This window comes from Schistocerca cancellata, chromosome 3, assembly GCF_023864275.1.
Source record: "Schistocerca cancellata isolate TAMUIC-IGC-003103 chromosome 3, iqSchCanc2.1, whole genome shotgun sequence".
In the NCBI taxonomy this organism is placed as follows: domain Eukaryota; kingdom Metazoa; phylum Arthropoda; class Insecta; order Orthoptera; family Acrididae; genus Schistocerca; species Schistocerca cancellata.
This window is the reverse complement of record NC_064628.1, coordinates 53,758,148-53,773,054: the sequence shown is the minus strand read 5'-3', so window position 1 is coordinate 53,773,054 and position 14,907 is coordinate 53,758,148. Positions and strand designations below refer to the sequence as shown.

Here is a 14,907-nt window from a genome sequence, read left to right as displayed (position 1 = left end):
CTCTATCCTGTGCAAGCTTCTTCATCTCCCAGTACCTACTGCAACCTACATCCTTCTGAATCTGCTTAGTGTATTCATCTCTTGGTCTCCCCCTACGATTTTTACCCTCCACGCTGCCCTCCAATACTAAATTGGTGATCCCCTGATGCCTCAGAACATGTCCTACAAACCGATCCCTTCTTCTGGTCAAGTTGTGCCACAAACTTCTCTTCTCCCCAATCCTATTCAATACTTCCTCATTAGTTATGTGATCTATCCATCTAATCTTCAGCATTCTTCTGTAGCACCACATTTCGAAAACTTCTATTCTCTGCTTGTCCAAACTATTTACTGTCCATGTTTCACTTCCATACATGGCTCCACTCCATACAAATACTTTCAGAAATGACTTCCTGACACTTAAATCTATAGTCGATGTTAACAAATTTCTCTTCTTCAGAAACGCTTTCCTTGCCATTGCCAGTCTACATTTTATATCCTCTCTACTTCGACCATCATCAGTTATTTTGCTCCCCAAATAGCAAAACTCCTTTACTACTGTAAGTGTCTCATTTCCTAATCTAATTCCGTCAGCATCACCCGACTTAATTCGACTACATTCCATTATCCTCGTTTGCTTCTGTTGATGTTCATCTTACATTCTCCTTTCAAGACACTCTCCATTCCGTTCAACTGCTCTTCCAAGTCCTTTGCTGTCTCTGACAGAATTACAATGTCATCGGCGAACCTCAAAGTTTTTATTTCTTCTCCATGGATTTTAATACCTCCTCCGAATTTTTCTTTTGTTTCCTTTACTGCTTGCTCAATATACAGATTGAATAACATCGGGGAGAGGCTACAACCCTGTCTCACTCCCTTCCCAACCACTGCTTCCCTTTCATGTCCCTCGACTCTTATAACTGCCATCTGGTTTCTGTACAAATTGTAAATAGCCTTTCGGTCCCTGTATTTTACCCCTGCCACCTTTAGAATTTGAAAGAGAGTATTCCAGTCAACATTGTCAAAAGCTTTCTCTAAGTCTACAAATGCTAGAAACGTAGGTTTGCCTTTCCTTAATCTACCTTCTAAGATAAGTCGTAAGGTCACTATTGCCTCACGTGTTCCAGTATTTCTACGGAATCCAAACTGATCTTCCCCGAGGTCGCCTTCTACTAGTTTTTCCATTCGTCTGTAAAGAATTCGTGTTAGTATTTTGCAGCTGTGGCTTATTAAACTGATTGTTCGGTAATTTTCACATCTGTCAACACCTGCTTTCTTTGGGATTGGAATTATTATATTCTTCTTTAAGTCTGAGGGTATTTCGCCTGTTTCATACATCTTGCTCACCAGATGGTATAGTTTTGTCAGGAATGGCTCTCCCAAGGCCGTCAGTAGTTCCAATGGAATGTTGTCTACTCCGGGGGCCTTGTTTCGGCTCAGGTCTTTCAGTGTTCTGTCAAACTCTTCACGCAGTATCGTATCTCCCATTTCATCTTCATCTACATCCTCTTCCATTTCCATAATATTGTCCTCAAGTGCATCGCCCTTGTATAGACCCTCTATTACTGTCAAGTTAAAAATAGGCGTGAAAATGGTATCTCGTTCCTGTTGGTTAGGATCTTTTTACGACCACTGTTCATACGCCGAGTTACATGGTCGCCAGTTGTACACCATTCCTCGCATACACACTGAACAATACGAGTTGGAACACCAGCAAATCGGGCAGCTTGTGACAATTGTCCGCCTCGAAAGCTGAATGGTCATGGTAGCTCAGCGTGTTCGGTCAGAAAGCTGGCTCCTCTCTGTAGTAAAAAAAAACTCAGCTGAAGAGATCAGCAACAAACTTCGAATGTCACGTGACGTCCGCTACCACGAAATACTACGAACAATCACAAAAAAGTGGTCAGCGCAGACATATGCTGTGCAAAGAGGCCTGGGTTCAATTCTCGGCTGGGTCGGAGATTGTCTCCGCTCAGGGATTGGGTTTTGTATTGTCTTCATCATCATTTCATCCTCATCGACACGCAAGTTGCCGAAGTGGCGTCAACTAGAAAGACTTGCAATAGGCGACCAGTCTACCCGACCGGAGGTCCCAACCACCCGACATTTCATTTTCACTGTGACCATTGTCACATTATACAAAAACACGATAGTGTTTTTCTGCCATACCGGGTCACGTCTCGCTGTTGACTTATCTTACTCTACTGATTTCATACAGCAAAAGTCACGTAAAACACCACTTCACAGCCAAAACTTACCAGCTCCAACCACCTACCGACCTCCAGAGTGACAAGTGTGTTCTTCTAAGAGGGTGACTAAATTTCAAATTTGAACTGTGACTAGAATAACAAAACATTTGCTTCATTTTTGTCAATTCTTAGTTCGTAAATGAGTGTTTTTCGAGAGCTGAGACTAATTAGATAATGTATAAATAACAAAGAGTTTTTGCTCTAATCATTCCATATTAATGATCATTTAATGTCTTGGTATCACGCCTTATCTTCATAAGAAGGTAATTAACTCAGAGTTTCACCATTTTTACTAGAGGACACGTAATCTTGTTCTCCTGTCGTTGCCTAGCAAAGTGACAACACATATACATGTAATAAATGCAATGCTCGCATAAACAGAAAGATATCCACCTGATGATGATAGCATGACCATGTAAACGCTTACTGCATTTGAGTGTTTTCGAAGAAGAAAATCTGTGTATACTAAAATTATTTGTTGATGCTGTTCCGATATTTTTTACTATAATTATTATGTTGTTTTGTTGTAGAACGTTGATTCATTTTGCGAGGTACGCTTCCATCTGCATCAAAAAGATTGTAAATGAATTAAAAACGATTTCAACCTCGTGCGCTTTACGCTTTTTTAAATACTTACTATTTTTGCCAATTTGTCGAACATGAAGAGAATAACATCGGCAAAAATCGCAAGTACTTAAGAGAACAATTGTCAAGATACACATAGTCAAATGCGTTTTTTAATTAGTTTCGTACCCCTCTCCAAACAATCATTATGTTGTAGATGACATGTTACCCAGCTGGAACGAATGAATGTCCTGCAACAAAGCGAAATAGTAATTAAAATCGAAAACAAAACTTAAAAAAAGGCAGCTTTTAGCCTAATGTATCTCCATTATGTTATGGTTCAAATGCATTTGAAACTTCAGTTGCGCAATAAAAATATGTATTTTTAGGAGGCTAACACGAAAATAATCACTGCTATGAAAAAAATTGTCATATTTCTGTATACACGGCTATTCTAGAGCATCGGAAACCAAAGATGTGCACAATTGTATAAATACATAATCGTAAACCTAACGCTGTTTTAAGGAGATGCTCATGGGTAACACTGAATCACAACTTCAATTAACAAATAAGACTCACGATGTGCCTCCTTTCTTGGTTTATTACAGCTTTTCGGAACGGGTGCTCCATTATTGATGCAGCGGGCAGCCTATGTCGCGTAAAACTGATCACACCCACAGGACGCAAAGTTTCACGGGAAATAACTTACACTGCTTCTACGACAAACGTTCTTTATTTTATGAATTCCGTAGGTGTAATTCTTTTTGCTATAATGATAATGTGTGGCTCAATGGCTGAGTGCAAGTCATGCGATAACAGAATTATTCGCACGAAATCTGCACATTATTCTTCCGTGATCACAGTATCCGAGGACGCATCTGGAACTACTAAATGCATTGAAAAATTCTAAAGATAATCCAATACAAAGCCCAGTTCGATTTTTCAGAAGGAATTCTGTGTAAAATCGATGTAAGTTGAACGAGTGAAACGGAAATAATTGAAAAGGAAGTAATTAAAGCTGACGTTTCACAAGGAAAATAACTATGTACATTGATACACAGAACGGAAAGAGAATGCAAATGAATGTATTTTTAGACGTAAGCAACTCACCTGACCGAGATACTTACCCGCTTGCTGAATGAGCTGCTAATGGCCCCGCCCTTCATAATTAGGTGACACGTCTCCAAACATTCTCATCTGAAACAAACGGCGATTTTTCAGCTGATTCCTATGAAAACGATGTATGAGGAAATACTGAGGCCACGTGATGGATGCTGTAGGGTTTCCCAATGGAAAAGTATCATGTTTTACTGTAATGACAGTAGGATTACATGGAAGGATAATGCGCGACAGCGCCTATAGGTGCTTTACTTAAAAGTTGACAGGTCCGCAATTCCTGTTTAGAAATTTCTGCACATAAGGCAAGATAAATGGCTCGCCTATTTGTCAAGCTATCAAGAAGAGTTGAATTTGTAAACCAAAACCAATATGAATACGCTGCCATTTTTACACGTATGGCATCTTTTTTCTAGCTTAACACCGAACTATGGCATCAACATCCGAAACTAGTTCCACAACAGGAAGCTTAAATAAATACAGTGGAAGTGGAAAAATGTCAAATTCGTTTAATACTATTGGTAGTCATAATGCTTTAATCATCGCCTCCAAAAAATAAAGTTACGTAACTATTTTTTTTGTTTGTTTGCATTCCTTTGCAATCCCGCAGGCAAAATACCGTCGCAGATTTCTATTAGTGTAGCTTAAACAAAATGTGCAGTTTATTGATAAAGTGCCGTTGTTTGTATTCGGGTAGCAGCGGAAATGCTGCAACTGTGTCAAGTCAATACAAAGGACTACTTTGTGCATCTGGATTGGATTGACATAATGTCAAAGGTGAAACGGGACAGAAATTCAATGGTCTTCCTTTATCTATTTTCTTATAAAAATGGTTCAAAAAATGGCTCTGAGCACTATGGGACTTAACATCTGAGATCATGAGTCCCCTAGACCTTAGAACTACTTAAACCTAACTAACCTAAGAACATCACACACATCCATGCCCGAGGCAGGATTCGAACCTGCGACCGTAGCGGTCGTGTGGTTTCTGACTGAAGCGCCTAGAACCGCTCGGCCACCGAGGCCGCCTACGTACTTATACAGTGGGTTAACTTAAGCATATTTTACTCTATCAGGAAACGCTCCAATGCAAATATACGAATAACTTATGTCACCAAATACCAAATAACACACTTTAATTATTCTGTCCATTATTATCATAATCACTAGAAATTTTTGATAAAGTTAATTAAACATAACGACTTATTACATCAAGATCGACTAATCATTACAGTATCCACATTACGTGTTTCAGCAAATTTATAGCTATCTTCAGATGCGACAAATCCACTGGAGCATCATCATGATATTGAAAAATTCGAGTTACGAACTTTGAACATCATGCAGTGGTATAAACTATGTCATGTCGTCACATAGTAAAATTGGGCATCCGCAGGAAATTGTCCAGGGGGAGATGGAGAAAAAAAGACTCTAAAATTGCCATTTTTCGTATAACTCGGTTTGTCAGTTTCGAATCGTGTCATGTTACGAACAACAATGTACCAGAGAATTGATGGTTACACGCTCACTTTTAGAAGTGTATGAGAATGCTGTAAGGAATAAAACTTCTGCGTTCCTGATTCCAGGAAGGGATAGGGAGAAGCGCCAAGCGTCCCTTATTGCCCCCCTCCCTCCCAAATCTTTCACTTAAGTGTTAATAAACACTGTGAATAAATGTTCTCAAAGTGTCTGAGGCGTATTGTCGAATAAAAGTGTCGGTCCAGTGTGATTGTTACGCTATGCAGGACATTTACGTAATAGTTGGTCTCACGTCGTCACGAACGATGACGGGCGACTGTAGGCTTGTTCTACGTTCTCTGCTCTGAACGCTCTACTGTAAATGTAGCCAATGATAACGTTAAACGTGATCGTAGCGAGTTCTTTTAGTGCATTTTTATTTCAACTGTTGCGAATTGTCATCGCTGATAGTGGTTGTAAGAGACAAATTCTACAAATTAACGGGGAGATATAATTTGCAGAATACACACTTTCTTCAAATGCAAACCACGTGAATCGCGTACCGCCACTGTCGCATGGGACCGGCAACAATGCGAACCCTGTCCGTACCTTGCCCAGCGCGTTCATGTTAAAGCATGTACACACATCAAAAAAAGTTTCGCATCAACCCGTTTCCCAGAACTCCTGAAGATAGATGTTGACTATAGATATTGATTGTTTCCCTTTGACTGTTCAGAGATGTCACTAATCCCGCCCAAGGATGTAAACAACCGTACATTAGCAGCGCCTGTTCGACGGAGGGGGTCCGACAGCCGATCAGTTCAGTCATTCCATCGGGAAGGAGGTACACGGCACGTGTTGTCTGTAGCTCAACCATGCCTAGACGGCCAATACCGCGGTTCGGTCGCGTCCGCATCGTTACTTTGTGCCAAGAAGGGCTCTCAACAAGGGAAGTGTCCAGGCGTCTCGGAGTGAACCAAAGCGGTGTTGTTCGGATATGTAAGAGATATAGAGAGACAGGAACTATCGGTGACATGTCCCGCTCAGGCCGCCCAAGGGCTACTATTGCAGTGGATGACCGCTACCTACGGATTATGGCTCGGAGGAACACTGACAGCAACGTCATCATGATGAATAATGCTTCGTGCAGCCACAGGACGTCGCGTTACGACTCATACTGTTCGCAATACGCTGCGTGATGCACAACTTCTCTCCCGACGTCCACCTTTGCAACCACGATACCGTGCAGCGCGATACAGATGGGCCCAGCAATATGCCGAATGGACCGCTCAGGACTGGCGTCACGTTCTCTTCTCCGATGAGTGTCGCATATGCCTTCAACCAGACAATCGTCAGAGACGTGTTTGGAAGCAACTCGGCCAGGCTAAACGCCTTAAAGACACACTGCCCAGCGAGTGCAGCAAAGTGGGGGTTCCCTGCTATTTTGGGGTGGCATTATGTGGGGACAACGTACGCCACTGGTGGTCATAGAAGGCGCCGTAACGGCTGTACGATACGTGAATGCCATCCTCCAACCGATAGTGGAACCGTATGGGCAGCATATTGGCGAGGCATTCGTCTTCATGGGCGACAATTCGCGCCCCCATCATGCACATCTTGTGAATGATTTCCTTCAGGATAACGACATCGCTCGACTAGAGTGGCCAGCAGGTTCTCCAGAAATGAACCCTATCGCACATGCCTGGAATTAGATTGAAAAGGGGCTGTTATGGACGACGTGACCCACCAACCACTCTGAGGGATATACGCCGAATCGCCGTTGAGGAGTGGAACAATCTGGACCAGCAGTACCTTGATGAACTTTTGGATAGTATGTCACGACGAATACAGGCATGCATCAATGCAAGAGTACGTTCTGCTGGGTATTAGACGTACTGGTGTGTACAGCAGTCTGGACCACCACCTCTGAAGGCCTCACTGTATGGTGGTACAACATGCAATGTGTGGTTTTCATGAGCAATAAAAATGCCAGAAATGATGGTTATGTTGATCTCTATTCCAATTTTCTGTAGAGGTTCCGGAACTCACGGAACTGAGGTGATGCAAAACTTTTTTTTAGGTCGGCCACCACAAAATCTATAACTTTTAGCAAAAATTTATTAGAAAAAACCTTGAAGGCAACGAAATTTCCTTTTAAATAAGACGAGAATCAGTTTTCTAGCACGAATGGCTTCCATTGTAGGATCATATACGATATTATCATGTAGGATATTATCAACTAGAGCGGAAACCTTGCCAATCTCTTTTCTTGCTAACTGGTAATTTTTAGGGTCTAGGAGGTCCTTCGCAAAAATCTTAACTTTCATTTCTTGTAATCACTATAATGTTTCATTCTAAGTCTGCAACAATGGTCCCTCAGAAAAGGTAAACAATAAAAAATCCTAAAAAAAGGAAAAAGCTCTGAAATAAAAGTCAACCACTGCTATCCACTTTTGGCATGTAGTTAATATAATGTATGACAGTAAATTAATCATGCTGCAAATGTGTGACTGCAGATCTGTGAGGACATAATAATGTGTGTTGCTTTTACTGACTCGCTAGTTATTTTTTGGTGTTACAAGATCAAGTTTAATACAGTTTTTGTTTTACAAAACAAGGAGAAAGGATACTGTGCTGCAACTGGACCCAAAATCCATCCCCTCAAGCATCCCATGGTTACCTGTCAGCACATATACAAATCAATTGTTCTTTAGATCAACAATAAATAATAACACAAACTGACTTCACTGACAGAAGTTCTCTGATGTTATTTGAATTCTAGATATAGCACCTGAAAAAATGGAAAATTTAAGACAGCATTTGACTGCACACATAAATTAATTAGTAAGGTAAATAAATATGTTACCATTTATGTGATTAATGACCTAAATTTTTAATGTCTGGACTTCTAGACATGTGTTAGCAGCAACTGCTAGTATCTAAATTAGGCACTTAATAATCAGAACATAATGCTTAACAGTCTTAATTACTGTAAGCAGATGATAACTTTAAAAAAAACTTCTTTTATTGAACAGAATATGTCTCATGTATCAGAAAAATGCTTGACACCCTTGTACTTGCAAAAGATTAAAAGAGAATGTGTTTAGTGTCATCGTACAAATACTTTTTCTGTAGCATATCATGGTTTTTTGGTCAAAAGATTTCAAAATGTTGTAAGAAATTGTCAGCAAAACAGTTGTTAAAGTCAGCTCCTTTGTTTGCTACAGACTTTCATTTATGTAATTGAGTGCAGATTTCTCTACATCTGTACTCACCGATTACAAAAGGCACATTATTATAAAATGTATCAATACATGGATGGAGCATCTTTGATAGTCACAGATCTATGGAAGGTGGCTTTCTGTCTACATGGAGAATCTGAACACTTATTTCAAAACCACACTTTTAGCAGAAAGATCTACCTAAAATTCTTTTCATATGAAAACAACAAAGCAACTTTTTAAAATCACTTTTAATGTTAGATTATGCCATAAAATTTTATAAGTTAATCAAGCCACAAGAAAAACCACAGATCTCCCTTTGATCTGCGTAGGGACTATATCATGGACTAAGTTAATTTATACATCTCTTTTTATGCTTCAGACTAATGTTGGGCCAATTCTGCTATCAGTGAATCCTTATCATGATGTTGGGAACCCACTGACACTAACAAGCACAAGAGGCATAGCAATGAGCCCAAAGCTCCTAAAAGTTGTTCAGGAGGCAGTCAGGCAGCAATCTGAGACTGGTTACCCTCAGGCTATTATACTCTCAGGTAAGAATATGACACTTTTCACAACAGATACAGTTTACTGTCTTTATTTTAGTAAGTTATTGTTACTGTGCAATTTCCATTATCTCAATGTTAAATGAATTCTACAGATGTAACATTTTTAATATTTCTATTGATTGTGAGAACTGGATTGGCCATCATAATATATTTGTAGAAACACATACATTCTTGGAAAAAGTTATATGTCATCTTACTTAACAATGCCATATTATATTTTATATTGAAACATACACAATATTAACAGCTTAAATCTGGCTGCAGATATTTCATCATCACTGGAAGCTTCTCCTGGATGCACATATTTTTATTTATAACTTTCCCTTTGTTCTTTTGTTATTTTTTAGTCTCTCATATATTGCACCAATTTTTAAATTTTCTGATTATTTTTTTCGTGTTTTTCATCTTACAGGTACGAGTGGTTCAGGAAAGACATATGCATCCATGTTACTATTACGGCAACTGTTTGATGTCGCAGGAGGAGGTCCAGAGACTGATGCGTTTAAGCATCTGGCTGCAGCTTTCACTGTTATGCGTTCACTCGGCAGTGCAAAAACTGCCACAAACTCAGAATCTAGTCGAATTGTAAGAATTAAATCCATTGTTATTCATAATTTGTATTTATTTGGCTTGGTGTGCTAGCTACTAATGACAAATGTATATCTTTTACAATGCAAATTACTTTTGTAATGAGGTGTTTCTGGGCGGACTTGTTCTGAACAACTTTATGATCATGAGATAAAGAGGATACACTCAGTAAATGAGCAAATTAGAAATTATAAAGAAATAAATTGTAAATCTGTAATTGAATTACATATTGATGTGACGGGAAGCAAGAGAGACTAGGTCAAGGTGAAAAATACTTAAGCAATGGGAAATTGAGTGAAAGGCAGGAGAGGGGCTAGTTCAGGTGAGAAGTCAGATAAGATACTCTGTTTATTTCATACAATTACAGCAAGGAGATCGTCATGGAAGATACTTGCAGAACTGTAGGTTGTGGCAGGTGATAAAATGATGCTTTAAGGAAGCTATGATAGAGTAAAGAGAAGATGCAAAAGAAAAAGTGAGATAAGTAAAACTGAGGAAAAAGTAAGAGAAGAAAGAGATAACTATATCATAATAATAATTAAAAATGAAGTTACACTTAGAAGTGAGAACAAAAGCAGAAAGAAGTGGAGGCAGGTCAGGTTCAGCAACAGAATATGAAGACAACATGTAGCAGTGTTTCATTACTCCCACCTGTTTCAGTGTCCTCCTGTTGTTTTATTACTTTCTTTACACCCATTTTCATGTTCAGCTCCCACAGTAGAAATAAAATAGTATAGAAATTTGTAAATGAAAGAAACATTGTACATGTAATCCGCTGAGTCACATATATTATGTGTACATTGGCCTCTCACTGCCATGATGCAAGAAAACAATGTAAGAGCACAATATCATTTAACAAACTCATTCTGGATGCCTTTAGATGTACTGTAATACATTGTAATTTTGAAATTCATCACTGTTTTGTTCAAGGTTTCCCAGACATCTTCACTTCTGGTCACTAAAATTGCTGAATTGACAAGCTAGCATGCATCAAACAAATTTGCATGACGTCTACTACATGCTCGGATGTGCATATGATTAGACATGCAGTCCAACTGCACAAAATGAGTAGGCGTAACACTGCTTGTAAGGAAAGATTGTGCAGTGGATTTCTCATTCAGAAATCACTTTCTTGTGTTGGTTTTTGTGAGAACATAGTTTCATGCCTCATGTAAGAAGAAATGTCTTCCAGCATGTGTCAAGTTTCAACAGCAGCAAGATTGTGCCCTATTTGAGATTCAGGTTTATTGTTCTGCAATACTACTTCAGTGCTATGCAGTACCTCAATGGGTTCATGTGACTAGGTCCTGAGAGGACAAACATATCGCTTGTTCAACTGTGCATGGTGTACAGGCATGTCACATATGTTGAGTTAGGAAAAAGATTTATTTGCAGTAGCATAAATATCCACACACACAGTGTGACGATGACTGGATCACCACAACTGTCAACAGGGGTGACCACTATTACAGTTTCCCTTGATGTGGAAGCAGAGAGAGGCACACAAAAGTGGCAAAAGACAACACTGGATACAATAGTCACACCATGTTGTCTTTTTAGATGAGCCCCATTTTTGCATACAACACCATAATGGATGTCTTCATGTGTGAGCCTCAGAGAAGAATGAACATGGTCAGATTGCATTTGGCATCATCACATCAGTCCAGCACCTGTTATAATGTGCCATTGGCTCCACAACACAATCACCTCTGATTTGCATAGCTGTTAACTTCGACAGCAGCTTTTACATTTGTGGCATATTAAAGCCAATGTCTCTGCAATATTTTAAGATCTCAGTTATGTTATCTGTCAACAAGATAATGCAAGATCACATGTTGCCAGTGCTGTCTTGAACTACCTCAACACAGAGGGTGTTCTACTATTGCCATAGCCAGCTCATTCTCTAAATTTCACCTAATGTGTTGCTAAGAGACTGCACTCCATCACTCATCTATCCCTGACACTCACATGGAATGATGTGCATAGACCTGTATCTGTCACACTATATCAGTTTGACTCTCTGCTCATCTGTGTTACAGCCATTGTTGTTGCCATAGGTGGTAGCTTTGTGTACTGAATTTTGCACCATGTATACCTGAAAATCACCTATATTTAACTAATGTAGTCTTCCTATTGTACTGTAAATGCCCAATAAGAAAACAATCTTTATATGCAATTTCTTGCAATTTTAATGCCCACTAATTTGCTTTGTAGAGCCCAGAATGATGAATATCCTTGCCATACTACATACTTAATACAGAGCACCATGCTCTACCTTGATTTGGTCTCACTTTGTACGTTCTACTTTTAGCCAACAATTGTGGTTAGAAGTTGGACTGGCATATGAGAGGATGATGGTTCAAAATCTTTGTCAGGCCATCCAGAGTTAGGTTTCACAAAAACTCTTAAGGCAAATGTTGGACTATTTCCTCTCAAACAGACACAGCTGATTTCCTTCCCCATCAAGCTAGCACTCCATCCCCAGTGACCTCATCATCAAGAGCACATTTAATTCCAATCTTCATTCCTTCTCTCATTGTTTATATAATAATACTGATTACAATTCCCCCAGTTGCTAATCGGCCATTCTAATTTTTTATTTTTTTAAGATCTATCACTAGTGTCTTTCTGGAGGTGATTCTGTGCTTTAGTCAAATGGATCTATTTAAATTTCACATATAGAGATTTAATAACACCACAAGACCAAAAAGGAGATGGATGGACTAGCATCTGCACTAAATTCGCACCAATATGAGTCAAATGCTCCACCACATTGCTCTAAGTTCCCTTACGGTCCTAACATAATCAGAGTCCCATATCAGTTGGGATAAGCTTTGCTGTTAGTTAGCACTGTTGAGGTAGTATTTTCACAATCCAGTCAACTCCACTAACAAATTTCAGTTTCTATGTTTGCGTATGAAATATTCTCATCTTACAGTCTTCACAGGTAAATGAACATGCTAGTTGATTGAGCATGGTTTTAATGTTCCACACAATTTCCTTTCTGACATCACTTACAATTCACAAACCCCTAACTACATAATTAAATAGCAAATAAATCTTAACCATGCTGTGCCTAAATAACCAATGAACAGTCTCTCTGTGACATATAGGAAACATCTTCTTGAAGTTGACTTACCTATACATTATATGTGATAGTATTTATCTGTGGCCTGGTTGAGGTTCACTGATGATGCTTTTTGGGACTTACTGTATAATTTTAGAATTATCCACTCTTACAGCATTGCTCCTTCCCATACTTTTCCCTTTTTTTGTTAAGATGTAACATTTCTTAGGGAAGATTTCAAAATTATGAAATGTGGTGTCCTTACCTAAGACACCATCCACACCCTTATCTAATGCTTCACAATGTTGCTACAGCATTCACAATGTTGCTACAGCAACTATCAAAATACTCCAGTTGCGTCCTTGTGAGATAATCACTTTATCAGACACTTATGTACATTTGTGCTTTCAGGCATGTGGCATCTTCATTTGGTAGTATTCATCACTTATACTTTTTTACTCTGGACAGTGGTATCTCTTCCACCAGCTTAAGTGTATAACTCCATTTCTTTCCCTCTTCCTGCTTTCCATCCATATAGAATGATAGGGCACAGTGGTTAGGACACTCTAGTCCAGTTAACATTAATTGACATTTGACATCTGTCGCTTGCTACTAAAGTGTTGCCGTATCAGTTGCCGACTACAGCTCAGTTTTAGGTGACAGACAAATATAGCAGGTACTTCACAAATGATGTTTGTGTTGAGTAGAACAGTGTTGGAAGCAGCCACCACGAGATGCTACAGAAATATGAGATGCTCTGTCGATAGCAGATTTTGGGTGACTGATGACTGAACTCTGGCAGATGACGCGTTTTGTAGTCCTGAATTTAAACTCTTGTCCTAAACTAACAATCAGCTCATGATGTGCAGTGTATATGAGGAAACAGCAGTCAGCAGTCTGTGTCAAAACTAAACTCACAATTGCCACGTTGACAGCAATAAAGCTAACCTCTGTGGGCAAACCCAACACACAAGAATTTCAGTTTCAGTGCTAAAAACCAAAGTGAAATTTCTCACTAGCATTGGTTACTTCAAACTGCCTATTACGAACTGATGAGCAGTCCTGTGGTAGGCACTTGGTTGCAGACTATAGGTGACACTGACAATGGGGGGGGGGGGGGGGGGGGGGGGGAGGGGAGGAGAAAATAAGACCACATGAAAAGATTAATGTTATGACAAACATGATGCAGCAGAGTATTAGAAATAAAAAAAATTACATTTAAACCAATTAATGGAATAAAAATAATAATCAAATTCTTATTATTAGATTTAGATATAATAAAAATTCTGATGCACATGACGAGATTCAAACCTACAATCTTCTACAAGTGAGGTTTATACACTAACTGCTGTGCTACACCACTGCACTGTGTTACAATGTTATATTTAAGATTTTGGACCCAGTCAGAATGATGAAGTGCAGCCCTCAAAAGTGCAGCTCCATGGAGTGTAGTGCAAAGCTTATGTAACGTAAGGCAGTCTCTGTGATGATAATAACTGTATAAAGGGTGTTACAAAAAGGTACGGCCAAACTTTCAGGAAACATTCCTCACACACAAATAAAGAAAACATGTTATGTGGACATGTGTCCGAAAACGCTTAATTTCCATGTTAGAGCTCATTTTAGTTTGTTCTTCCACCTACGCTCAATGGAGCACGTTATCATGATTCTACAGGGTGTTACAAAAAGGTACGGCCAAACTTTCAGGAAACATTCCTCACACACAAATAAAGAAAACATGTTATGTGGACATGTGTCCGAAAACGCTTAATTTCCATGTTAGAGCTCATTTTAGTTTGTTCTTCCACCTACGCTCAATGGAGCACGTTATCATGATTTCATACGGGATACTCTACCTGTGCTGCTAGAACATGTGCTTTTACAAGTACGACACAACATGTGGTTCATGCACGATAGAGCTCCTGCACATTTCAGTCGAAGTGTTCGTACGCTTCTCAAGTACAGATTCGGTGACCGATGGATTGGTAGAGGCGGACCAATTCCATGGCCTCCACACTCTCCTGACCTCAACCCTCTTGACTTTCATTTATGGGGGCATTTGAAAGCTCTTGTCAACGCAACCTCGGTACCAAATG

General features: G+C 39.4%; 1 protein-coding gene across 1 annotated transcript in view; it reads left to right on the top strand.

The window, feature by feature from the left end:
- Positions 1 to 14,907, top strand: part of LOC126176953 (myosin-I heavy chain) — a 184,569-nt gene that overhangs the window by 31,681 nt on the left and 137,981 nt on the right. The window contains exons 2-3 of the mRNA XM_049924160.1: positions 8,970 to 9,141; positions 9,569 to 9,741. Coding sequence (XP_049780117.1) covers positions 9,057 to 9,141; positions 9,569 to 9,741 — 258 coding nt within the window. The 5' untranslated portion in view covers positions 8,970 to 9,056. The remainder of the gene's footprint in view (positions 1 to 8,969; positions 9,142 to 9,568; positions 9,742 to 14,907) is intronic.